Source organism: Hypomesus transpacificus, chromosome 20, assembly GCF_021917145.1.
Source record: "Hypomesus transpacificus isolate Combined female chromosome 20, fHypTra1, whole genome shotgun sequence".
Taxonomy (NCBI): Eukaryota; Metazoa; Chordata; class Actinopteri; order Osmeriformes; family Osmeridae; genus Hypomesus; species Hypomesus transpacificus.
The window spans coordinates 1261204-1288886 of record NC_061079.1 but is presented as its reverse complement, the minus strand read 5'-3'; the positions used below and the strand labels follow the sequence as shown (position 1 = coordinate 1288886).

The 27683-nt window shown below is 44.8% G+C and overlaps 1 protein-coding gene across 1 annotated transcript; it reads left to right on the top strand.

Annotated features, from left to right (window-relative positions):
• The first annotated feature begins 24133 nt into the window (after positions 1 to 24133).
• On the top strand, positions 24134 to 27300 carry lim2.1 (lens intrinsic membrane protein 2.1). Its single transcript, XM_047043273.1, has 5 exons — positions 24134 to 24269; positions 25568 to 25749; positions 26218 to 26367; positions 26487 to 26621; positions 27089 to 27300. Exons 2-5 carry the CDS (start codon positions 25575 to 25577, stop codon positions 27148 to 27150), a joined length of 522 nt encoding a protein of 173 aa, XP_046899229.1. The 5' UTR covers positions 24134 to 24269; positions 25568 to 25574; the 3' UTR covers positions 27151 to 27300.
• The last annotated feature ends 383 nt before the right edge of the window (positions 27301 to 27683 follow it).

Genomic DNA, 27683 nt, shown 5'->3' with positions numbered 1-27683 from the left:
AGCCACCTCCAAATGTTATTAATGCAGAGCGGTGGAACGCAATATGTATCACTTTTGAATTGCTTTGGTACAGGGCAGTCGATCGGGATAATTACGAAGTTAACTGTTTGGTCAGCCCCATTATTTTTGCTACGTCCAGACTGATTTGTTTTCATCTTTTGACCGCACAGCCAACTCAATTAGTATCAACTTAGCTGCGTCTGTGATGCTGTCACACCCTCAAAACAAGTCTCTAAAGGCAACGCCGAAGATCAAGACAGCTCTACTGCCTCTCACTGACGTATTAACCTAATGAAACCTGTTTCAATCCAATTATACTTGCAGGACAGTAACTTCAAAATGTTGTCTTAAGTTCTAAAAAGCCTATTAGATCTGGTATGGACAAAACAATATCCTGTTTTTCTTAGTTGTAGGTCAGCCAGGATCCGGATGGGCTAATTATCAATGTCATTAAATATGTTACATCTTAGAAGGTTCCTCCTTCTCCCGACCACTAGGGACGGTGCCTCATGGATTTGGTTGGGGTTCCATCTATGTTGATATATTAAAACAATATCCTACAGCATATTTGGACCTTGGTTTCGATCAAATCGCACAGAGATTTGTTAATGTCACTCTTACCTTCTTTTCCCTCCTTCCCCCAGAGGAAGGGTATTAAGTACAACCAGGTACAAGACTCCTCCCACAGGCAGTTAGGGTCCTGAACTCCCATAACTGTTAGCCTTTTATTGCCACTGTCTTCTTGGTCTAATGGTAGTAGTGTGGCAAGCTGTGTTTGAAACCTCTCAGGTTAGTCTCCAAGGTAGCGTCTTCCTAGAAGGCTAGGGCAGAGGGGATCAATACTGCACAAGTGGTTGGAAAAACCATTCTGCTCTTACGATGATGCAGACCTTAAAACCACCGACGTTTGAGAATGACTGAGTCTCCTAATCGGACAGGGAGCGCCCACCTTGGTGAAAACACCATGCGACCCCCCCCCCGGGCAGAGAGACAGACCTCCTAGGAATCCGAAAAGAAAAAGAAGGTGGTCTTCATAAATGACATCATGTTTTAAAGATAGCCTTACGTGTTCATAACCACGCAGCTTTAGAGCCAAGGCGAGATCGATTCAATTCCCATCGTGGGGGTCATGTATCACTATGGTATAATGCTCAGTAGCCATACCAGAACCCCTGCATCTGGTTACTGTATTCAGTGGGTAGGAATAATCTTCATTCTAAAAAAATAACATTAAAATAATTCCATGTTCACAAACATCTTACTCTCTTTATATTCGCATATATATGATATGCAGATTTTTTGTGCACATAGAGGCCTGAGTTTCTGTGAGGTTAAGAGGTCATACAGCGAGGCCTCTCACTGAGCAGAATATAGACATGGAACGCGCACGGTCCAGACTCTTAGGAGACAGTAAGAGAGGAAAACATGTAGAATAGGGACTTATGTGATTAACGACCACGTCACCTGCTGAACGTTCTAGTGTATCAGTGTCCTGACCACTGAAGACCCGTTAAGGAAGCGATTCTGTACATTCTATGTTTAATATGGCCACTACTGTATTTAAGCACTCTTGAGAGAGTCTTCACTCATGCTAGCCAGTCTGTTGTGGATTGGTGGCATGATCCGACGTCGAGCTAATAAAACCCTTTTTCTAATTGCTGTGACTCTTTCCAACCTGCCGGCTGACTGATTCATCCTTACAAAATATATTTATACCAACAAGTTGAGAGACACCATCAACTGCATTCCATATTTACTGATGTTTTCACTGCTAAGAGCAGTGCTTTTATATTTCATCTGGTTGATGTTGAGAGGATTCACTTTGATGGCCTTCCTGTGATCTTTCTGCTCAGTCGTTTTCCTGAAAAGGCCCAGGAGTCATGACTGTCTCCAGGGAACAGGAGCAGGTTACAGGACACAAAGGGAAAATTGGTGTCTTGGGTGGCAAAGCAAAGCAAATAAGCAGAGTCTGTTTGTTTAACTTATGTTTTCCCCGATGTTGATGATTACAGAAGGTAGCGTCACCGAAAGTAAATGTTTTTTTAATGTAAATGCAAAAAGAAAAAAGAAAAATCTTTAAGCACCCACCCGAGAGTGACTGTAGTCAAGTTCGGTGAAGTGCAACTGTGAGTCAAGTCCACATGTCGATGAAATCCCCGGATCAATTGTAGAAATCTGAAGCAAATCCCACAAGGAATGGGACGGCTGCACTGCAGAAAATGAGACATACTTGCAAAATTGATTATTTGACAATCCTGCTTAGCGCATTTGTGCCAAGGCAAGCCACTAGAATTATTACAATATATTCACAACAGACATAGTCAGTCAGCCTGGAGGGGGTTTGTTATTGCAAACTGGCAGAGCAGTAACATTCATTGAGAGATGTAGCGGAAATGTAAAAGGACATGGTCTGTGGTGTGCACATGGTCTGTGTCAGACTTGGCTGTTGTTTGGACTCCACAGATAGAGGAAAGAGAGAGGGAAAGTGTGTTAAAGTCACGCTGCAGGTGATGAACTGAGACCACATGGGTAGGAGGCAGAGAGTTCAGAGGGTGTCTTCTCCCTAAGTCAGCCTTCACCAATCAGAACCTCTGACCTGTGTGTGGGAGGATTGTTAGGCCTGGGAAATTGATATAACTCAGTGGTAGAGCATTTCACTGTGGGTCAAAAGGTTGCAGGTTCAAATCTCCCCCTTTCCCTATGTTCGATACGGATAAAATGGTCTGCTAAATGAGAACATTCATATTCTAATAGGCACTGCCCAGTTCTGGTGGCATATTCCAAGAGTCTTTTGCCACAGAGCATTCTTCACTTCACCTACAACTTCCATGAATCTGTCAAGTTATCGTCTCGTCTGCACCTGCAGGGCAGGAGGAAAAATACGATTCCAATAAAAAGTCTGTATGAACGCAAAGGACATTAACACTGTTCTGTAAATGAGGGAAAACTCCAGAAAAAGATGATTATGCAGTGAAAGAGGACCATGGAGGAAGCTGACACTCGAGGGACCAGGAAGGGATGGAGGCATATTTAATACTAGGAGTTTCATGCATTTTTATTCACCATGGGACACCGGTTGTATTGCATACAAAAGCGCCTCAGGTTTTATTAATCCACATCTAAATCCCAGTGTCAGTTCTCTTACTGTGGGTCTGCAGAGGGGTCCACTGTCACGGAGAGGAGGAAGGAGGAGGGCGAGAGGAGAAGGTAGGAGGGGGAGAGGAGGAGGGAGGAGGGCAAGAGGAGGAGGGAGGAGGAGGAGTAGGAGGGGGAGGAGGAGAGGGAGGAGGGCGAGAGGAGAGGGAGGAGGAGATGGAGGAGGAGGAGGAGGGGATGAGAGAGAGGGGAACACTGAGTGGTACTGGAATGAAAAAAGGATTTAGAAGAAAGAGAATCCCTATCATGCAACGTTGGACTGCATAAATGTACTGCCATTGGTGTTCGTGTGTGTAGACTCTGACTGTAGATGAAGTCCTGATTCCCGGTTGACGAGCTGGTGGGTGCCATGCCTTCACTCTGCCATTCCAGCCACCGGGGCCAAGATCAATCCTTTTCACAGCGTCGTGTTTTCGTCCAGGCGGAGGGGACGAATGACCTGACATTTCTGACATTTATTTGCGTGGGACTTTCGCGTGATAATCAGCCCCGGCAATCTAATATATATATATATCACAAAAACAACGACATAAATCCACACGGAATGGGAGCAAGAGGATTAAGATGGCTTTCCAAAGCACTGGAGGAACACAAACCAGGCCCCGGGTCTAGGAAGAAACTGCTTGAATTAAATGAAAAGTATGACAGCGTAAGGCAAATACGTTGGAACATATCATTCCATTAACCTCTGAAACACGTTCCCCACTGAATAACCAACTAAACTTTATATTGTCTGACAGCTGGAATTTAAATATTGTAGTGTACCTATGTCTGTGGGTTGAAATACTTGCACCAGTTAACTCTTTAACTCTGCCCCCACTTACACCATACTCTATTCATATCAATAATTAATGTCTCTCCCTAAGTTCAACACTGTTCCTACTCCATAGAGACCTGGCTTAGGTGCCAACAGTGTTACAGAGTGCATAATAGGTTGCTGAATCGTAACACTAATTGCACATCTGTGAAGCTGTGTGATAATCTCAGCATTATAAAACCCTTTTGCTGACTATGAATTATTGAGGGTAAAAAAGGGGTATTGGGTGTCGTTTATGAAACAGTAAAAGCTTAGAGGCCGCTTCTCTACCCCTTCTACCATCCTTGAATTCCATTTACTCCTTTCCACCCCCTCTCTCTTTCTCTTCATCACCTGTTCTCATCAGCTCTCATTTGTTCCTCTCCATCCTCTGCCAAGCACAGATGCCGAAAGAATTAATCTGACACCAGTGCGAAGCAACCTTAACCAATGACAACGCCGGAGTTCCTCAAAAGCTCACCACTTATCACCCATCGGCTGGTTGTCTGCAATGACAGGGATTGCTAGTGATGGATAACACGAGCAAGTAGATGGTGATAGTTATACGGTTAAATATCAAGTGACAGGGTGACTATGGTTTGACGAGCCTTCGCAGCAGCAAGAACACTTTTTCACGTGTGTAATTACTGCCCTCTGCTGGATAAAGGGTAAAACAACAGACCTCAATACATTTGTAAAAAGAGGCTGTTTGTTTGCTTTTAAAATGCACCCTTTCATCCTTCTGAAAACATCATCTAACATATGATTGGTATGTAACAGCCAGAAGTAAAAGTCTGAGTATAGTTTTGACTGTGTTGCATACAGCAGGCACTGTGTCGAAGTGTATGATGTAGAGCTTGAAACAGACCCTTTCTTCCTGGTGTCTGACACCAGGGGATGTTGATCTACCAGCTCAGCTGCAGCGGTCACCCTCCAGCTCAGGGCTCCGGGATCGGGCTTGTTTCCTGCCCGACAGCCTCAGTACATTAGACTTGATGGGAAAAAACTGTCTGACCTGGGTGAAAGCTGGAGCATCGCTGCCCCCTACTGGAGTGGGTGTAGAACTGCATCTACACAGTAGATCGATGTCAACAGTAACCAGAATGTGGATGGAATCTGTTTTCATTCACAAGTATGGTTCATAAAATAAAAAAGTAAGATGTCAATCTCAGAAGTTATTCATGAGAGGAAGTAAGTGTAATTATATTATAGCTGTAAGCTCAAAGCTAACATCAACATCCTTCAAACAGTATAAAGATAGGTTGTATTTTGTCACACACATTTGACTTTCAGCTCAATTATGCGTGTGCTCAATGTTTTATCCCCTCTACAGTCCATTATGTAATGTAAAAGGACATGTTATTGGGTGGTGTATGTTTAGAAAAAGGCTTGCAAACATTTTGCTAGTTTTTGCACTTTCTGGGACTGTAGCCATTATTCTTTAAAGTATTCTTTAAAACTACTTTGAAATAGTTGGTAATAGTCAGAAATACATGAAAGCAAAAGCAAGACTCTACGATTTATTCTTTTCAAAGGGGCAAACTTATTTATTTTTCTTGTTTGAGCACCACTTTCTTAAAGCAGACATACCTTTAGGACCCCTGTGATTTTAGTTTAGCCGCTCAGAACGCCTGTTGTTAAATCCTGTAAGCCTCCATTAGGTTTACTTTTTCATGTATGTATTTATTTTTCACAATAATGGCAGAGATGGCAAAAGTACACACATCCTTCACTCAAGTAGAAGTCAACCTTTCAAACCTTTTTTTATCGAATGGTTTTTGAACCTTTCAAAACTTTTGTTCATTTTTTTTTGGTTGCAAATATTTTTTCAACCGTACAAAAAACCCCAGTAACAAAGTATTTGTACCTCGAATTATTTACAAAGTTCGTATTTGTACTTTGTTACTTCCCATCTCTGACTAATGGAGGATGTTCTCAACAACTCTGTTGATCTCTCCAGTAGCCTTTGGCGAGCCTCAACTGAATCCGTTTGAAAGTGGCGGCAAAGGAGTTGACGTTCAAGCATGCCACTGGGAGGAAGCAATTCAGCCTTCCTGTGAAGCTGTGTCTTGGGATTTAATCAGCAGAATCAAAGTGAGGGGCTTCTATGAGAGTTCATGAGTGTGCAGTTATCCTTCTGTCCTGTTAGTTATAAGCAGTGGGGTGCCCCTCTCTGCAGCCAAAGAGCTGCCACTGGATGAGACCCTATCTCCTGGACCGATAACACAGACACGCTGCTATCACTTGTGCTAATCATTGAGAGAGGGAGAGAGAGAGAGAGAGAGAGAGAGAGAGAGAGAGAGAGAGAGAAAGAGAGACATGCAGCAAAGCGCTGTGTCTTTGTGGTGGTAAAACTAGTGATGTTCCCGGTCCACCCCCAAACCAACATCGGTTGTTTCTATTGATACAGTAAACGGATGATCCTCAGGGCAACAGACAAGGCAGGGTTTGAAAACCAGAGATCTTAGCTTTAACTTTTCATTGTGTTACCGTCGTGTTTGAATTAGGCTACCTTCCATTATTATAACCACCTTGTCCTTGTCCGTGTAGAATGTTTCACGGCCTCTGTCTGTAATCTCATTACGGCAGTGGAATTACAATAATGCGTTTGATGAAAGCCCCTGGAAGACTTTACCACCAGATCTCAAGGCCATCTCACTGATGTTATTCCCTCACGTCGTCTTGGTCTTAACCACTACAGGCCAAATGTTAAGTCTCCTTTCTCCTGTCCCTCATCAAATATGTCTGCATGCGTGTCGCCCGTAGGCACCCAATCAAGCGTATGGATCTTAATCTTCACAGGGGGATGAAATGTGGAGGAACAAAATCAGGATGATTAGCTTATGATCCTCTCCCATGGCCTTCAGATCCATGGTCCACAGCTTCCACAATGCCATTGTCTCTTTCCCCTCAAGATTTCCGACATCCATTCGAGATTACAGGAAAGGCTTAGATAGTGGCCCTATGCCTGCGAGTCTCGTCCTCTTTGTGTCGTACAGGGTGAGATGTGGGACATGGATCACGGGGAGGTGGAGAGGAGGGGGCCATCGACTGGAGGTGGGGGTCAACAGGTGAAAGGTCCTACTGAACCCAGACTTGAGATACAGATTTTTCTTTTCTCAGGCAGATGGACACAAAGCTTGGCAGAAATCCCTTGAGTAACCTCAACTAAAAGGATTAAAGAATGGAACTTGGTGGATATCAAGTCTTTCTGGCCTTTTTTGTGTGTTATTATAACTTGAACTGCACTTGCATTCACAATACGCTACATATAAATGCTAATGTCTCGGTCATATCACAACCTGTCGTAAAGCTTTCAGGCACAGAGATTCATATATTTTTCAGTAGTTTTTAAATTGCACATCCCGGATTTAAATATTTAGCCTTCTGGGAAGGACTTTGATTGCGGACGACTCCAGCAAATTCAGTAACTCTGACTATAGTGACTTCCAAGGATAATCTGTATAGGCCGTTTCTTTCCTTGTAAATTTTCTTTGAATAATCAGAATGCTAAATATCATTGATATTATAGAACAAGCAATTGGCAACCATGGAATCATCTAAGTTTTTACTGCAACATAATAATGGTATACTGTTCTTTAATCCTTATGCAGTCACAGCTAGGTATCTGAGCATTCAAACCTGACAAACAGCTTTAAGTTCTCACTGTCTTGTTAGGGTGCTGCTTGCAGTACTCCTGTGTCTCCACAAGAGGTCCTCATGTTCCCATTCATGGCAAGTGGAACCGAGAATGTCACAAAAAACCAGAGGATCTTGCATTTGCAATATGAAGCCATTTGAATTAAATTTGTATCGATACTTGTTATAACTTACATAAGTTATGTCGGAATAATAGACAAAATCCATTTAGTCACTGCAATGGTGACCTCAAACATATGTAGTATGACTCAATGACAAAAGTCAATTTTATAATTTAGTCTCCTAACCCTGGCAAATTCCTCAAATCCTTTTAATTAATAGTTTTACAGTTATGAATTCCGGATTTAACAACCACAAATGTATATCCTGGTCTACAACGGCGCTGTCTAAATGTCTAGGAGTAGACATATTGAGTATTTCACCAGCTGAACTAGGTCATCCAAGATCACCTTATCTTTCTCGAGACCTCTGCTTTAAGACCTCTGCTTTAAGACCTCTGCTTTAAGACCTCTGCTTTAAGACCTCTGCTTTAAGACCTCTGCTTTAACGCCTCTGCTTTAAGGCCGACAGTTTAGATCTCCACTTATCCTATGGACCTGGTACATGCACACCCAGGAAGCAGCTGTTCTCATATCTTATACATGCCCTCTCAAATCTTCTGGACCCACCAGACATATAAACTAAATATACAGTGTTTCTTCCTACAAGGAAAGATAAGAATATCCTTGTGATAACCAGCTTTTAAAGTGGGACACCATCTCCAGCTGTAATCCTACAACTGGAGATCTCATCTTGATATTTTGAGCATGATCCAGTTTACGTTTGGTTGAAGAACTCAGTGTATTTGAACACATGCTGGTCATATTGGCTGATGTCCAAACATCCTGTCAGGAGGACTGAGGGATCTTGGACTGTGACTCTGAGGTCCTTCCTGGGTGTTCAAGACAGATGTGTGTTTTACATAGCATCCAATTCACAATTTAGGGGCATTTACATCATACATCCTTCACAAATATCCCAATCATCTCCCATAAAAACGATTCTGTCCAACCAGTGAAGGCTTGTCCAAACTAAGCAGGAGCCAGTCCGTTTTGTATTAGTGGTCTTCTGTCTGAGGGCTGACCCGAGGCAACCCTTCCTAGCTTCTCACTCCTGAAGACAGACAGAAGCAGATAAGTGGTGAGTTGATGTTGTGTTGTGACTCATTAACAATGAGAGAAAGAGGTATATCTGAAGATTTACAAAATAACCTCTCCAAAATAATAGAGGTTATTTGCATTTTTACCGGGATTTGCCAAAGAGAATGCAGGCGGAGATGAAACGAGAGAGAAAATTGAGTTACTAATAAGTGGAAATTGACTGAGCTTTCATGGTAGTTATTGAGGACATTTGTGCAAACACTCATGAGAGCTCTGATTGATCTTTCATTGATTTGTATGCTGCTGTGTCAGCATAGGGTTTAGGCTGTTATCCATTTCCCTATATAGATAACAAGATAATGCAAAAAATCTGCTAATATGATCTCAAAATGTTCTTTAAAAAATAGCTGGACTTTTGTCTTGCCAGCCTTCGCCTAACAGTTTTTTTCTTTACTTCCTGATGCGTCTTGGATGTGTCAAACATCAACATCTGCATCTAAACCATCTGTTAACATGTTACAGCAAAATACAAAGTGGGCCGTGCTTCGTTGTGGATATGTACATGGGGGGTTTATCTCATAACACGTCTACGCCCTCTTAAACACGGTTTATTTCTGTCTCATTTCCTGGAATCAGTTGTCCTCACTTCCCCTGGCTGACCCTCCCCAATCTGAGAGTGGGAATGTAGGTGGCTTTGTCTAGCCTGGTTCTAACCAGACTCTCGTACATTTCATTTGTACAGAGAGTTTGGCCTCGCTCCATTGACAAGTGTTGACTTCCTTGTAGGCGGGTACTCTGTTGAAGTTTAAAACTATTGGATCTGCCCAGAGCCACTCTGATCGGCCATAACCAATCGCTAGCGTTCGCCTTAGCCAATTCCTTCACCACTACTGTAACAAAGCTAGCTGCCGTAGCTGGAAAATCAAACCAAACCCCGTGGGGAGGAGGGCCACAACATCATTGCCACCAACAAAACTCAGCAAAACGTGTTCTTGCTCTGGCTTTAGTTTATAGATATTCGGCAGCAATGCCGCAACGGACCAAATGGCTTTGCTCGCATCTTTCTCCGCCGCCATTACTGAACTACAACACAAACCAGCGCATGACATCAACGTCATCGTTCTCAGCCACTCCCTCTGTTCGCTGATTCGCCGGTAGAAAATCAACCTGAAAAATCTGACTTACGTACCGAATGACCAGACCGAGTACAGAAGCAAAATCCAAAATTGAGCGGAAGTACGTAGGACGGCAGAGCCAGGCTAGGGTTTGTCACCACCTCCCCCAAAAAAGCAGGTCAAAAATATCCCAATTCACTTTTAAGATCTGTCTTTTTCCACGATCAGGATGTATCGATGCCTAACAATCACCAGTTCTCAGAGCGAGGGACACTGTGTTCTGGCTGTCTCTGTCCTGTGAATGGACACATTAGAAACAGTCAGGAGAGAAACAGAGAGACAGGGAAAGAAAGAGACATATAGAGAGGCAGAGACATATAGCGACACAAAGAGAGATAGAGACATATAGAGACACAAAGAAAGAAAGCGAGAGAGAGACACAGAGAGAGAGGGAGAGAGAGAGAGAGAGAGAGAGAGAGAGAGGGCATGACAGAGAGAGAGAGACCCAGAGAGAGGGAGGGAGCGAGAGAAACAGAGAGAAAGACAGAGACAGAAAGAGAGATCTGGAAACAAAGCTGGACAGGGAGGTGGTGGTGGGGGGGGGGGGGGTTAGAGTTGGGGGGGGGGGGGGGGTTAGGGTTGGGGGAGGGGGGGGTCAGCGGATCAGCTGGGGGGTTTAGGGAGTCAGGGCAGAGGTGCATTAGAGAGAGAGCTTTGCCATGAGAGCACTTAACTGGCTAAGAATGCAAGGAGGAGAGAGGGGAGGAGAGAGGGGAGGAGAGGGGTGGAGGGAGGGGAGAGAGGGCTCCAGGCAGCCCCCCTACCCCCCCTCCTCTGTATGCAGTACAAAGCCCAGTCAAAGAGGGACTGTGTGGTTTTATACTGCTCGTCTACGACAAGGAAAGAGCTTTCTCAGACGCCGAAAGGCATTGTATTGAAATGATCCGTTTCCACCAGAACCCATACGGTCCCATTAAGAGGGTTGAGAGACAGCGTGCGGCCGCCATTCTGGTTCCAGGTCCTAATCCCAGGCTGGAAAGAGCACCAGGCCGCCTGGCTGGGCGTTTGTTCAGGCCCTGCGCGGACGGAAGGAGGCTAGGAGGGTGAAGCCACCTCATCACAGGCCTTGCCCTCCACCTCCCTCTCTCCACCTCCCTCTCTCCATCTCCCGCCCTCCACCTCCATATCATCCACCCGCTTTCCTCTTCCTCCATCCTCTCCCTAGGGCTGGGCGATAAATCAATAAAAACTATCCAAGTCATGACTTCCCTCGATAAAGATATCGTAACATTAATTCATTTTCAATAATATCGATAATGTCGATAATAATTAGGAACAGCAGTCCATAAATTTTTTGTGATGCAGCAGGAAGTTGTGGAGAAATGGAAGCCTACGCTCACTAAAATATACTGAGCACCTCGAGTGGAGTAGCTAATGTTAACCGCGGAAAATTAGTCTTATTGCCGAAAACAGTGGCAGCGATAGCCATGGCGAGGGAGCAACTTCCAATGAAGAAATTATTGATAAAATTCAGTTATTTGGAAGTTGTTTGGCTTTTTGAAATCCGACAAAGAGCAGAGCAATGTTCGGTGCAAATTGGTGTAGTAAACATACAAGTTGCTACCAAGTCTGGTAATACGACAAACTGCAAATGTGGACTTTTTGTTGACCTCGACCTACAGTCTCGGTTAACAAATGTTTTAACAAATCTCTGCTTACAAAGGTGTTGGTAGATCTGTCCAAAGTCCATATTAGTTTTTTTATATAATATAACAACACGTAGGAAAATCCCAAATCAAACACGACGAATCTGGAGCAGACGCCATGTTGTCAACATCTCTCATCGCTTGCTAGGACCTCCTCCACCCTCTCTCCTCCTCATCCTCCTCCACCCTCTCTCCTCCTCCACCCTCTCTCCTCCTCCTCCACCCTCTCTCCTCCTCCTCTTCCTCCTCCACCCTCTCTCCTCCACCCTCTCTCTCCTCCTCCTCCTCCTCCACCCTCTCTCCTCCTCCTCCACCCTCTCTCCTCCTCCTCCACCCTCTCTCCTCCTCCTCCACCCTCTCTCCTCCTCCTCTTCCTCCTCCACCCTCTCTCCTCCACCCTCTCTCTCCTCCTCCTCCTCCTCCTCCACCCTCTCTCCTCCTCCACCCTCTCTCCTCCTCCACCCTCTCTCCTCCTCCACCCTCTCTCCTCCTCCTCCTCCTCCTCCACCCTCTCTCCTCCTCCACCCTCTCTCCTCCTCCACCCTCTCTCCTCCTCCTCCACCCTCTCTCCTCCTCCTCTTCCTCCTCCTCCACCCTCTCTCCTCCTCCTCTTCCTCCTCCACCCTCTCTCCTCCACCCTCTCTCTCCTCCTCCTCCTCCTCCTCCACCCTCTCTCCTCCTCCACCCTCTCTCTCCTCCTCCTCCTCCTCCTCCTCCACCCTCTCTCCTCCTCCACCCTCTCTCCTCATGACGGACAGCTCGGCTCGTCCCTGTGTGAGCCATCCATATCGACTCCCCCTCCAAGGCCTAATTCCATTAATCAGTGCAATTTCCCTGTGGGCAGTGGTTTATTTTCGTCATCAAATGTTTGATGAAATCTTTAGACGCGGCGTATTAGCGGCCCAATCCCGACAAATAGCTGATTGTGTTAACAAGTCACAAGCTGCGCCCAGGCAGCGCTCAGCTCTAATTTGAAAGGGAGTGAGGTGATAACGGGATGTGTCATCCTTTTGTGGGCGCGCATTAATGCTGCTGGCCGAGAAGGCAACTGACGGGGAAATCGACAATCCTTCCATATGGAGCAAAGCAGGAAGAGGAGGAGGAGGAGGGGGGGAAGAGAGGAGAAAGGAGAGGGGAGGGAGGAAGGAGGAAGGAGGAGGGGGGAAGAGAGGAGAAAGGAGAGGGGAGGGAGGAAGGAGGAAGGAGGAGGGGGGAAGAGAGGAGAAAGGAGAGGGGAGGGAGGAAGGAGGAAGGAGGAGGGGGGGAGGAGAGGAGGAAGGAGAGGTGAGGCAGGAAGGAGGAGAGGAGAAAGAAGAGGTGAGGGAGGAAGGAGGTGGGGGAAGAAGACAAACGGGGAGGAGAGGGTGGTGCAGGAAAATGAAAAATATTGACTTGCAAGCTGTGAAGCGACGGTAGGCTTTATTCCATTACCAGTCCTGATGGGGAGGGCTTAATGCATTTGCCCACCGTGGTTTGAGATCTGCATTTTAGTTCCCTATTCTTCAACAGCTGCTATTAGAGTGGAACCACATGTTACCTACACCGGCCAAGTTCTTGAAAGTATTTTATTTTTATTTATTTTTCAGCTGAGCTATATGGAAAAGTTTGACATGCATGTAGGCTCGGCAACAAATACAACTGTTTAAAAAAATGACATTTCCAACAGGGTGTCAAACATGCTCCTGGTTTTGATCATTTAGATGCATTCAAGTATTTTATTGCAAGCAAGCACCATGTCAGTATCTCATCTCCAGGCGTCTACATGGATATTGGCTGCACTGCTTCCAATCACTATGTAAATTGGACTCACATACATCTGTACTGTTTATGATGAAGTCCAACCATGCAGCAATAGCAATACCATGTTTCCTCCGAATCCAACAAATCTATTTAATGTAGATTTTGCTTCATCCTATAAGGGCCCTGTCTGTACAGCCACCTCAAGGATGTCCAACGTATACACGTGTGCCTTATTTCCCTACAAGAGCCATCTTTCATAATAACCAATTGTTTTGTACCTCACGACGAACACCCAAACCCAGGTCAAAATAAAGCAATCTACAGCCGCCCACAGCTACATTTCATCACAGCCCTATATTGAGTGGTTTTCAAATACACTATATTCTAGGTGATAGGTCTTCAGAAATGAAGAGACAAAGACATAGGCACAGGTCCTGCCCTTAATTTATACATACTTCTGCATTTACGAGAGGAGAGAGGGAGGGAAGGGGGGGGAAGGTGAGCGAGTTGTTGTCGATGCTTCGGTATGCACCTCTTCCTTCGCTCACCTCGCAGTGAAAGAGACAACAGCTGTTCATTTGATGCCGCCCGCACCTCCGTTGACCCCATTTCCGCCTGCGCGGCGACGGAGACCGAGGAGAAATTAGTTTTATTATCCGCTCCCTGCCGCATCGAGTCTAGCTGTGATTCCTCCCAGATTCTGTCCATTACGGAGGACCCTCTGTCTTATTAGTCTCAACACACTCGCTAACATGCCAAATCACTGCTTCGTTTGGCCGCGGAGAGAGAGAGAGCCTGCTTTCAGGGAGAAACAGACAAGACACACAGAACCCAGACCCGCACCTCACGGCAGATGTGATTTGAGGTGTGAACAGACTGCGTGTGTTTGAACCGAATGAGTCCATGTTGAGTCAAGTTGTGAGGTTTAATATTAAACCTGGCTTTGTTTTGCTGTGTTACCCTGAAAGACGTTCTTGAATATAGTCGACAAAGTTCCTGCTCGTTCTGTCTGTTGTGAAAGGAGACTAACTGCTGCCGTCCGGATGTGTAGAGGGCGACAACCGGACAAGCACTGTAGCAACAACAAAAAAGCAGAAATAGGTGATTTCACCTCAACATTTAGATTTGTACATTTTATATATTCAGTCCCCAACACAATGACAGCTGCAGTGACATTGATTACCTGATGCAGGGTGTCTTTAATCCCAGAGTTCTCTTAAGAGTCACCTGGTCTCACAAATGGGTCCTTGTAAAGGAGTATAATGTGTTCTTAAATTATTTTATTGACGGAAAGGGGGTATGGACTCTGCAGGTAACCATACAAACTGATGAAACCTACTGTGAAAGGGTCAATTTGGGCTCCACTTTCCATTTCTTTATTGTCTGCGTTTTGACTCCAGCTGGGGGTCTCTATGGGAGGCGTCGAGAAAACTTCAACGCCTTGTTGCATTTAACACTCTGTCTGGCTCCTCGCGGTGAAGTAGTAAATTGTTTTTAATTGCCAAGGCGCTGGCGTTCCCTGAAGCTGGCTGCTGTGTTTTCAGTCCTGTCTCCCACGGCTCTGCCTCTGTACCAAGGGGACTGACTGTGTGGCAAGTATGTTTCACATAAATTGCTTTTATAAAGCTCTTTCAATTGCTTATGGGTGTTTAATGGGGATGATTGATATTTTGGTATTAATACCGCACAGCTATATTTGTCAGAAATAGTGATTGTGGAGAGAGTAGTTGCAGAGTAGTGGGACTGGGTGTGTATGACCATGGATATCATGTTGAATCTTGTACTTGTGATTAGTAATGATATCTTATGATATGTATTTATATATTTCTTGATGATCCCTAAGCACTCAATTACACTGAAAAAGGCTTAGCCATAGCTTAGAATCCCAATTTTTTCAATAGTGACCCAGACTCTCAAGACCCATAGAGCATTCTAAAGAAGTACAAGATGAAGTCATTCACATGCATGTTACTAGGAAACAAAATAACATCTGAGAGTTTGGATATCCCAGTAAACACACTAGGATCAATAACCAGGAAGTGGAAGCTCATTCACACTCCCCCGACACTGGAGAGAAAACAGACTAAAAAACTCTGAGCTCAAACCAGACGACGCCGCGCGGGAGAAACCAACAATCACCCTGAAGGAGCTGGGAGCTCAGTGTCTGGGGAGTGGAGGACTGGCGTGGCAGCAGACATGTCCAGAGCTCTGCTTAGCGCTGGCATGGTGGGAGGGTGCCAAGGCAGAAGATGCTACTCAACAAGTACCATCTGTAAGCATGGCCAGTTTGCCAGAAAGCACCAACCGGCTGTGGACAAAAGGTTTTGTGATGAGGAGGGGGGGATCAGGTTTCACTTCATTATGAGTTTGAGAGGCAAAATCAATCCCCACTTCTTTTTAAGAAGAGCATTTTTTTATGATCGCATCCTAAACAAAAGCTGTACCATTTGAATGTGAAACATCTGCCCCTGGATCAAAAGGATGTTTTTGGCCCAATCCCAAAGAGCTCTGTGGTGCAGACCTGAGACTGCCCATGACTGCAGACACATTGTTCCTGTGGAGCCAGGTGGAGGCAGGTGGAGGCAGGCGGAGGCAGGTGGAGGCAGGTGGCGGCAGGTGGAGACAGGCGGAGGCAGGTGGAGGCAGGTGGAGCCAGGCGGAGGCAGGTGGAGCCAGGCGGAGGCAGGCGGAACCAGGTGGAGGCAGGCGGAGGCAGGCGGTGTCAGGTGGAGGCAGGTCGAGGTAGGTGGAGGCACCAACAGGCTCTTGAGATTCTTCTCATCACCATGGATTGAGAATCTTCGTCATTATGGTCCACAAGCATTGCCTGACCAACCTCAACAATCTGGAGCACATCTGCCCAGAAACATCTGCCCAGAGACATCTGCCCAGAAACATCTGCCCAGAGACATCTGCCCAGAAACATCTGCCCAGAGACATCTGCCCAGAAACATCTGCCCTGAGACATCTGCCCAGAGACATCTCCCCAAACCCCTCAGACACTGTGCGAAGCTTCCACATGATCACACCCTGAAAGACCACACTAGGATGGCAGCAAAAGGAGGGTCTACTGTTAAATACTTTTGCAAGCAGGATGTTTAATTTCCGTTTTATTTTCATAAAAAATAGGTGAATTATCAAACTGAACGAAATTCTGATCATTTGCAATACATTAGTCATTAATAGAAGATCACTGGTTAGAATGATGGAAACTTCAGCAAGGCACTGTATATCTTAACACATTTGGAGCACAACAATGCCATGTATACAAATATATAAATAGTATACCTAGCCTATATCCTACAGTATGTATATTTATGTATCAATGCAAATTCTTAAAACAAACAGCTTTGTGAAACCTTGCTGTTCCAGTCTGGCAGTTTAAAGAAGGAGGATACTGAATAAAACGTTGCCTCTGTTCGGCTCGCCTCAAAGCCTACAGATAATCTCTCCCCCCTCCCCCCCCCCCCCCCCCCCCCCCCCCCTCGGAGCACAGAAAAAACCCAACACCATTCCAGACGGCCTGTCGATCAGAACTAGGACATTTCCACCTGAAAGCAGAATAGCTCAAAAGCAAAAGTGGAAAAAGTGGATGCCTTTTTTTTTTCTTCTCTCTCTTTCAAATCAAACATCGATAAAACGTCGACTAACTAATTGTACTGCGGTTTTCTGACCTCCGACTAAGTGCATGAAAGCCTACTTCAAATGACAGGTTAAATTGCATTACCAGTAACATTTCAAAGGTCCAGACGGGCACTCTGCTTTAATAAAGCAGTCCGCAATTTGTAAATGACTCCTCTTTTAGACTCCATTAAGGAAGTTGAGCGAGGAACATTTTGTCATCGGATTGGGAGCCAATGGGCATGTAATCAGGAAGTCCGGAATGCGCTTGTCACCACTGAAGGGGATAATTAATGAGATTGCCTTATGAACTGGTTAATTACTGACGGTTGGCCCCCCCTGATTCTCCCCAAAGTGGAAAATTTGTTCCTCTGCCTCAATCAGTTCTTGATTGTTAGAGTAGACTAGAAAAGGGGGGAGGGAGAGAGAGAAAAGCATAAATGCACACTCAATTATGTGCTAACTAGGGGTTCCATTTACTAATGGGAAACAAGTTGGTAATTAATGTTGGCAATGATGAAGCCTTTTTATGAGAGAAAGTCAAAGTGCTGAGGAACTAACAACACGCTCGTATCTGCAAACACAAAACAACATCCACACAGACAATGTTTCACTGTCTGCAATATGGAGTCTTTAACAGCTGCAATGGTTAATAAATACAACAAGCAACATCCTAATGCATTTTTATAATATTTACGCAAGTTTATGTCGTTAACTGGATGTACTTGGGTCAGTAGTTCAGTGATATATATATTGGTAATATCGCAATAGTTTACAGCTTTGTACAATATTGTTGTAAAAGATGATTGAATTTTGTAAAGTTTTGTAACATAGGCCCTGGCAAATGACAGATTTGGAAATATCAACAGTCTAATGCTATCTCAAAATCGTCTCACAAAAATATTCTTAAACAGTTCATACCTAATGCTTTTCATATAGATAACAGACAGCGTATACCCACCTCTATCCCTGTCTCTATACAGGGACAGGCCGGTGGGCCCAGTCACAGTCATGTTGGGTCAGGTCATTCATGACCCACTGGGACAAAACACTGTCTCAGTTTCCACACAGCTCCTTGTTCTCCTGTTTGTTCATCTGCTGAGTAGCAGCCAGGCTGAGAGGAGGCAGAGGGCTTAGCCGAGGGCTGAAGGCCCAGGCAGGAGGCAGGGAGGCTGGGGAGCGACAGGACTTTCCCCCCTAGGTTTCCTCACTGAAGCGGGGGTAATCCACCCAGCATGGGCCCTTGTACTCCCTCTAGGGACCTGGGACTGTATATGCTGCTTAGTGTGTGTGTGTGTGTGTGTGTGTGTGTGTGTGTGTGTGTGTGTGTGTGTAAATGTATGGGCTTGTCTGCACACGAGTTCTGAGTGTGTGTATGGTGTGTTAGCGTGCCTGGTGTGTGTGTATGGTGTGTTAGCGTGCCTGGTGTGTGTGTGTGTGTGTAGTGTGTTAGCGTGCCTGGTGTGTGTGTGTGTGTGTGTGTATGGTGTGTTAGCGTGCCTGGTGTGTGTGTGTGTGTGTGTGTACGGTGTGTTAGTGTGCCTGGTGTGTTAGCGTGCCTAGTGTGTGTGTGTGTGTGTATGGTGTGTTAGCGTGCCTGGTGTGTGTGTGTGTGTGGTGTGTTAGAGTGCCTGGTGTGTGTGTGTGTTCTCCATTCTGCCGATGCGTGTGTGTGTCCTGAGGGGGTGAACAGGGAGATCCCAGACACCTCACGAAGAGTGTGTGACACTAATTATAATGACCCTCCCCCGCCTCCACCCCCTCCCCCCCCCCCCATGTCAGTGGGTGGATCCGCTGACCCGAGGTGACCCATCCTTTCTGTCGGTAACAAAAGAGGGAGTGAAAGAGCCATGAGATCACACATGTTTAAATGAACAGGGAGGGTGCTCTCATTCACGTGATCCCCACCGCGGCGAGGGGAAACAACAGGCTGCTTGTGCGGGCGATGCACAGTGGCAAGTGTATTGATGGCCACTGCGGTGATTAGAACTAATGTTTATGTTGTTAATGAGCACTGACACAATTAGATCCTACTCGTTCATTTATTTAATTTTTTACATAGTCGCAATGGGGTTCTGTCTTAACCTAAAACTCCACATTTATCCCGGAGGGATTGTATTTGGGAAGTATCAATGCAAACTCGTGAAGAAAAGTTAGAAGAGTTTCTACTATACACACCCGACCATACTATCACACCACTGGTCCCTCAATGAAGTCTAATATGAAAATATCTTCAAACAGACACATCAAGCCCCTGTATACATTTCTGAGCATCGTAAGGGCCCTCTAGTAGAGGAGTACTGGGACTTTGAGTTTGAGGAATGACAGTTTCTCACCCTGCTGTCACCCCCCATACCCTGTCAGATCTCTGGAAACAGGAAGATCTGCCAGCAAGCTGCCCTCAGCCACCTCTCCTCCCTCCTCCACCTCTCCTCCCTCCACCTTTACCTCCCCTCCTGCTCTCCGCCTCTCCTCTCTCGTCCACCTCTCGTCCACCTCTCGTCCACCTTCACCTCTCCTCCCTCCTCCACCTCTCCTCCACCTCTCCTCCCTCCTCCGCCTCTCGTCCACCTTCACCTCTCCTCCCTCCTCCACCTCTCCTCCCTCCTCAACCTCTCCTCCACCTCTCCTCCCTCCTCCACCTCTCCTCCTCCACTGTCCCTAGCCACCTCCCTCCCTGCTCCTCCCTTCCCTTATCCTCCCTCCTCCGCTGCCCACCTCCCTCCCTGCTCCTCCCTTCCCTTATCCTCCCTCCTCCGCTGCCCACCTCCCTCCCTGCTCCCCCCTTCCCTTATCCTCCCTCCTCCGCTGCCCACCTCCCTCCCTGCTCCCCCCTTCCCTTATCCTCCCTCCTCCGCTGCCCACCTCCCTCCCTGTGGATTGAGTGGCTCTTGCTCAAGGCGCTTGCTGGCGCTGAGAAAAGTCCTCGCTCCTTCGCCCCACCGCCGCCGCCCCCCCCCCCTCCGCGCACATCCTCGCTGCCTCTGCTAGACATGAGATGAAGGACCTCTCTCCCCACCCCCCTTCTTCTTGCTCACTTAGGAGGAGAAACTGACCAGCGAGAACTCAATTAGTGACATGTCTCCCTCCGTCGGGGGTCGATACGGCTGCTTGTTCAGAGGGCCTTGCAGATCACACCGGCTATGCAGAGTGAGAGAGACAGACAGAGAGGAGAAAAGAAAGAGCGAAAGAGCAAAAGCAGCATCTGCACCCCACACAGATTTGCTTAATTGAGTTTGAATCCCACAATTACAGAGTAATAAAGCCGTTTCAATGGGCTGGTGAGAGATAGACGGTCGCCAGGGAAGTTGCACTGTACTGTGTCTGGTGCAGCCTTCTCTTTGTGTGTGTGTGTGTGTGTGTTTTCCATGAGAGAAAGAAAAAAGCGCACGAGAGAGTGTTAGGGTGTTAGGAAGGAAGTGTGTGAAAGAGAGCGGTGAATTTCCAGCGGACTTTGGTTAAGCAGAGATTATCGAGCCCTCGATAGGACCCCCAGGAGACTGCAGGATCAACAATGACAGAATTAATGGGCAAGGCGTGATGAGAATGTCATCGCAGCAGGGGAGCGCTGGTGGCCTTTGAGCAGTCGTCCGTAACCGACGTGATTGTGTTCTACTGGGCACTCCGACAAGCCTTCACATGTTTATTTGTTTGCGCTTGTTGAATGTGTTTCAGGGTGTTAGTCAGTGGGTGAGGAGCGAGTCAAGGTTGTCTCTAATAACCACAATTCTGCTTCTTTTGCCGTGCGCGTTTGGTAAAAATCGACAATGTTGTATGCAAAACCTTGGTTTAGCAGCATGCTAAAATCCTGGGTCAGTGTATAATTACAAGGTCGAACCGACAGCATTACATTAGGTACTGTAGCATGGACAGTATTCACAGTATTCAGCTACAATACAAACACAGTCTTCCCAAGCACACAAGCAGCTCCTGTGTTGACTGACATCTGTGGACTCATAGGCACCTAGCCATCAATCACTATTAGCAATAATGATGTTTCCATTTTGACACTCCAGAATCAAGTCTCAGCAAACGGCCCTAGAGAGTGGAAGCACATTGAGGGAGACAGTTTTTTCCCCTGATATAATTTGTGGCCACAAATTACAAAACAAAGCCAGGTATAATGCGTGAAGTCAAGTTTGGTGAGGGAGAAAATGGAAAAATTTAGGGCTGTGTGCCACTCTAATGGATATCCTTGTAGCCTGGAGAACATGGGGGCCAATAATGTGTCCTTAATGTCTGCCAGCAGTGTTTCAAGGAAAGTATCAGAAGAAATGTCCCCTGCAATTTCTACAAGCAATCACTTAATGGGACGGGCAAATCTTGACAAAATGGACATGCACTGCTCTATTTCTGGGCTTGACAGATGGAATGAGTCTGCAACAGCTCTTGTTAGAGAAATAAAATAGGTGGAGAAAAAGAGAGAGAGAGAGACAGAGGGGGGGAAAAAAGGCAACATGCGAAGAAAAGCAAGCCTTTCCTTTCACAATCCATCAATCCACCAACCCCCAGTGTGTATGTTTGTATTGCGCTTAAGTGCAGACAGTGACAGGAATTTCAATTATTTAATTAGGGCAAGAAAATGAAAAGACTTAAGTGTTGTGATTTCTACAGTGTTTCATAGATCAATCTAATGTGTACTCACATTGGAAACCAACCAACACGGAAGAGAGAACACTGAAGCAGGGTTCCTAAATGACGCAATTAAAATGGCAAATTAGTTTCTTGATATATTCATTTAAGTGGTTAAGTGGAAGGGTTTTCTCCCTGTTCGCTATGCCGTCTTCCAGGCGAGTAGGAGGACGCGTGTCTGCCTGCTCTTATGATTAGAGTCGCCGCTTAAATGCTGACAAAACGCTGAAAGCACTTGCCGTACAAATTAGCCATCCGAAGGCTTCAAAAATTCAATTCTAAAGAGTTGATTTAGGCATTTAGGCAAAGCGTGGCTTGAGCTCGAAGGATTGAGAGACATTTTTCGATAGCTTTTAGAGGCCATTTCCATCATCGGGGTTTTGTGGATTCTCTGCAGTGTAGGAAAGACCCAGAGAGTGAGGTTAAATGATTCAATATTCAGCCGTCACCTTAGTATAATAAAAGAAATACAAGTTAATACATAACCACGAAAGCATAAAAAAAACAGCACAATAACATGAGAATGGGGGTTAACTAGGTTTCTCTGCAACATCATGTGTTGGATATAATAAATACATTTTAAATAAAGATATACACATATATATATATACACAAAGATAAGTTAAGTCTGCTTGGCATAGTAATATCTGAAAATGATGTTGGGGGAAATATTCACCTACCCAGAGCAACTGGATCAACTTGGATCACACAGTATTCCTTCAGAGTAAAAAGCAGCAGTATGCTACTGTAAAAGCAGCAGTATGCTAATGTAAAAGCAGCAGTATGCCAATGTAAAAGCAGCAGAATGCTACTGTAAAAGCAGCAGTATGCTACTATAAAAGCAGCAGTATGCTACTGTAAAAGCAGCAGTATGCTACTATAAAAGCAGCAGAATGCTACTGTAAAAGCAGCAGTATGCTACTATAAAAGCAGCAGTATGCTACTGTAAAAGCAGCAGTATGCTAATGTAAAAGCAGCAGAATGCTACTGTAAAAGCAGCAGTATGCTACTGTAAAAGCAGCAGTATGCTACTGTATTGTCTGTGCCGAGGGAAGATTCAAACCTTCACAAGTTGGAAAGTCTCTTTTCTGATAACGCTGTAGTAAAGGACACTTTGTGCACCGCTAGAAATGTCGGCAAACATATCACATGAACAGTAAGTGAGGGGGGTGAGGGGATGTTGCGAAGGGATGTTACCCCTGGAAAGCCCAACCTCCCCCATATCAAGTTTCACTTGCGTAACAACTTGTACCACTAAACCGCAATCAAATCTTACTACATCACAGTTCCTATGCGACTATAATGTTGTATTTTATGCTTACCTATGCAGTTATATGGCAGTTAATGTAAACCTTAATGTAAAGTGCTAAAAATAACAATAAAAATACAAACCGATTCTTCCCCGGGCAATATTCATGCTGTCTACACCCGCACTTCTTAACTACGCCCATACGTAAACGTGTGCTTTCCATAACAAAATTCATGTCTCAAAATCTGGATGGATTTGAGAGAGAAGGCTTTCCTCTTCCATCACAGAGGGATATTGTCCACTTTGATGATGCAGAGGATGGTACCAAAAGCCCTCCTTGCTGCTCTGTGGAAATGGAAGAAAATAGGCGGTGGTCTATAAAAATGAAGTTAGAACTAAGTACACCACTCACATGCCTGAGAGAGGAATCCTGTTTCCTGGGGGCATTTTGTTGTTGTCAATTGGTCTGAGCAACTTGCTGTAATGCTAGTAATGGAAATACTCTTCTCCTTTCATCTTTGGAACAAGTCTGTGTGTGTGTGTGTGTGTGTGCGTGTCTGTGTCACAGAGAGAGAAGGTCCAAAAGGAGAGAGGAAAATAAAGAATAATGGACTTAATATGGAGACAAGACAGAGGAACAACAAGCCCATGTTGTAATTATCCAAGTGTCGAGTCCAGACGAGCATTTCCAGATGCAGAGACAGACTACTTTATGTTCATGTTGTGACGACATGAATGGTTTTGATGCTTAACGCAGTTTGTGTGGACATTGTCATTTCATCTGCCACAAGGCCAGTTTATCTTTAAACTAAAATGTAAAAAATCAATATCAGCCCAGAGTTGACTTCCCTTAGAGATGTAAGTTATAGATAACAAAGGGTACTTGTGCCATTGAATATTTAAATAAAGTAAAATGGAATCAGAGAGAAAAGGCAGTTTTGTTAAACATTACAAAGCACTTATCATTGTAAGGGACAATGTATAATTCTACAAATATTCAGAAGCCAAACAAATACCTCCAACCAAAAAGTTTCTACATTGTTCAGAGGACCAAGAAAAGACTAATCTTTCCTGTGACTGTTTTGAAAATGCGTATAACCAGTAGTGGTTGAACTGCAGCTCATTTAACGCCTGGTCTGATTTGCACTATGAGCGTTTCAGCCTTCCACTTTCAATCGAAACCCTCCTGTCATCAGTATTACTTCAACCTGCCGGCGTTCAGCCATTTCTGTTTTTTCAGCAGATTCCCAACCGACAAAACTACTCCCCTCTGATTGGCTCCCTCTCCTCTCTGGTCCTTTGTCCTTGCCCTCGTTTGTCTTTTCACCGACTCCAACGCTAGCGCCGTTAGCCTGCCTGAAATCTGCCTGTCTTGGCATTATAGAGGCCTTGTGTTTTGCCAGTCAACTCGACTTTAATACAGTCACTTAGTCTTCGTAAAAGCGATTGATCGAGGTAAGGCTTTCACGTGTGGTGTGTTTGGACTTTACGCAATAACATTTCCATAGGAATGAGGGATGTTTTAGATCAATTTGTCAGGGGAAAAGTTACACTTACTTCCGAGTACTTCCAAATGTGACAGAGCATCATAGAATATCTGACGTTAGTCGTCGTTGTTTGTTAAAAGCCTTTCGCCAACTCTGTCCAAGCCATCCAGTTAACTTTCTTAATAAGTGAGTCTTAAACTAGGGGGCCTTGTTTTTGCAATTTTTTCATAATGTGTGACATAATTGTTGCCATCATTTAGTGAAGATGTGATGAAATCTAGTGACAATCATCCACGACACAATACACACGTGTGTGCTCTGATCACTAGTCACGGCATTGAAAAGTTTAGTACTACAAGAGAGTATGCATGTCAAACTTGTCCTATACGGCCAATAATCTAGAAGTGTATATGTTGCCCTCTTCTGGTCAGCAATAATGTACATATAGTCTTTCAAGCAGAATGCTTCACTGATATTCAATAAGGATATCTCTGTTCTTGGGATTCTAGAGATGGCTATTGTTATTAAGGAAATTAGTAAATAGGAACTGGAATAGAATGTTGTGTTTCCGGCAGAGGGTGTGACTCTATGGTTCACATTAATGATATTGCTTTGTGGGAGATGCCTGTATTGTTCCTATAACATTATTGTAATCCTTGCCTTGAATCTGATGTCAAACCTTTGTGCAAGACAACAAAACCTGTACAGAATTGAAACATACTTTTTCATTCATTTCTGAATGTCGGTACCTTCGTACACGATGTGTGTATGCACGCATATTTTTTTATTCCTTCATTAGTATGAACTCTTCAAAGAACAGTAGATCCACGTTTCAGATAGAACAGGACCCCAAAATAACATTTCTTTCAGCGAGAAAAAAAGAAAAGAAAATGAAAAAAAAAACTAAAGATGAGAAGACAGTTGGTTAGATAACCCTCTTTCAGGTGGAACAATGGCCGATATATGTTTCAAATATCAAAGTTGACTTTTCCCAGATCCTGGGGTGAGGCTTCTAGCAGGGTACAAAGTGCCGTGAGCATCAGCTTCCACTGATCTCCCAGAGAACAAAGTCTGCTGTGGACTGGCACCTGCGACCCTTCAGCTCAACCCAGTGGAAATAATGTGTTCATTACAATGCAATTACCAACTCTTAGGCCCTCGCTCCCTGAAGAGTGTGTGTGGAGAGGGAGGCAGCAACTGACCCCTGATGCTAAGTGACCTTATGTTCATGTACGCGTGTGTGTGTGCGTGTGTGCGCATTCGCAGGTGCAGGATGTACAGTTTCATGGGCGGAGGGCTGTTCTGTGCAGGCGTGGGGAACATCCTCTTGATCGTTTCCACGGCAACCGATTATTGGATGCAGTACCGGCACTCCAACAACTACATGCATCAGGGACTTTGGCGATACTGCATGCCGGGGAAATGCTTCACACACAACGTCAGCATCGGTAAGGACATGGACGACAGGCCTGACAGGAGTGCTGTTAACCTCCAGCAGTACAGCAACGCCTTGGCTGTTCCCTGTGCTGTTCCCTGTGCTCTTCCCTGTATCTCTAAACCCCTCGGGATGGAAGATGCTATGTTTGCACATCCCATAAGACTTAAAAATATGTATTTTTAAGGATGAAAGTTGACTGTCGGTATCTACAGCTTATCAAAGTCAACACCTGCGTTTGGTGCGTGTGTCGAGAAAAGAGCTTATGTTTGTTTTCAAATGTGGGTGGAAAAGCTGAGAAATTTATTAACTGAGAAAGTGGCAATTAAATATTTCTAATTTTAAAAAGTGTGTGTGGGCGAGAAGGGAGGGCAGATGAGTGTGAGGGACAAGTCCCACCCGTGTCCAATGAAAACTGCACCTCTGACGTCGAGACTGACCCCAAAACACAGCATCCGACCTCTGACCTTTACCCTCACAGCACACCTGGACGCCACCCGTGCCCTCATGATCCTCGCCCTGCTGGCTTGCTTCATAGGCATCATCATCGGCATCATGGCCTTCATACACTACTCCTCCTTCGACAGGTTTGATAAGACCTTTGCTGCAGGCATACTGTTTTTCATCTCATGTAAGTTGGTCTCCACGGTTACTTGTTTTTTTTCCCCCTTGAACACGTAGTGAAGCTTGTCTACAACAAACGGACGTAGATTTAAGTTTTAAACTGCCGCGTGCTGACTTGTTTTGCAGGCTTCTTTGTGTTTCTAGCGATGGCTGTGTACACTGGGGTGACGATAAACTACTACGGTAAACGCTACGGCAACTGGCGCTTCTCCTGGTCGTACATCATTGGCTGGGTGTCAGTGGTGCTCACCTTCTTTTCAGGTAAGTGCAACAAAGACAATACATCATTGGTTCCTTCCTACAGTACAAAAGTATAACTCCCAAACTGCAGTCGGACAGCTGAGATGTGGTGACGCTGCACTGGGTGTGGTAAATAAAGACCGTTTCCTTGACTACGACCACCCAAACACTGCCATTGTTGATAATCGTGTCGTTCAGAATACATAGCAAAGTCTGCATTTTCATCAGGTGTCAACATGATTATTAATAATTAAAAGTAATTGGTCTCTAGAATTCTACAGCATTGATTCAAATAATCAATCAATCAATCAACATATATAACTCACCTAACTAAAACAGGGTAAATCACTTAAAACCTGAACATATGTATACCAACATCTATTCTTAGACTAACGTCAATAACAAACGTTACGGTAAACGGCTTATTGATTTATGTTGCCATGATGAAGTGTTTAAGTGAATGATTATGACTCTCTCTCTCTCTCTAGGTATATTCTATATGTGTGCCTACAGAATGCATGAGTGTCCCAGAAACCCAAACTCTCATTAGAAGACTGATATGACATCATGAGACATGTATTATGATGAGAGCCAATCAGAGTTGTCCTCTGTTTTCTAAAGTCAATATGGCCCAACTATCTCCTGCTGAAATGGAAAGGGCTCTAGATTTTCAAATTATTCAAATAAAAACTGTTGGGGGAACCTAGGTCGTGATTTATTTTCATTTTATATTAAATGTGTATTCCATGAAAGAGAATTTTGACATCTCATGATATCCATATACACCATCTACTGTCTATATTGAGCGCTTACAATTGTACAACCAAGCACAATAGAGTTAAACATCAAGTTTTATGGTACAGGAATAATGAGGCTTTGCAATTAGTCAAAGTTGGAAATCGGACTCCTTAATATTTTCCTGGACATATTTTCATTGTATTTCTGAAGAAAAGAAAATCAGGTAATGACTTTTCAATAGTTCATAATTATTTGTATTGAAATCCGTAAGACTGGAGAATAGTTTATATTAATGACAGATAGGCTACGATAATACGAGAATACTAGTAAAAATGGTACCATCCG

Coding starts and splice junctions, on each gene's coding strand:
- lim2.1 (XM_047043273.1), top strand. CDS start 25,575: ATGTACAGTTTCATGGGCGGAGGGCTGTTCTGTGCAGGCGTGGGGAAC. Junction 26,368..26,486: donor CATACTGTTTTTCATCTCAT/GTAAGTTGGTCT, acceptor CTTGTTTTGCAG/GCTTCTTTGTGTTTCTAGCG. Junction 26,622..27,088: donor GGTGCTCACCTTCTTTTCAG/GTAAGTGCAACA, acceptor CTCTCTCTCTAG/GTATATTCTATATGTGTGCC.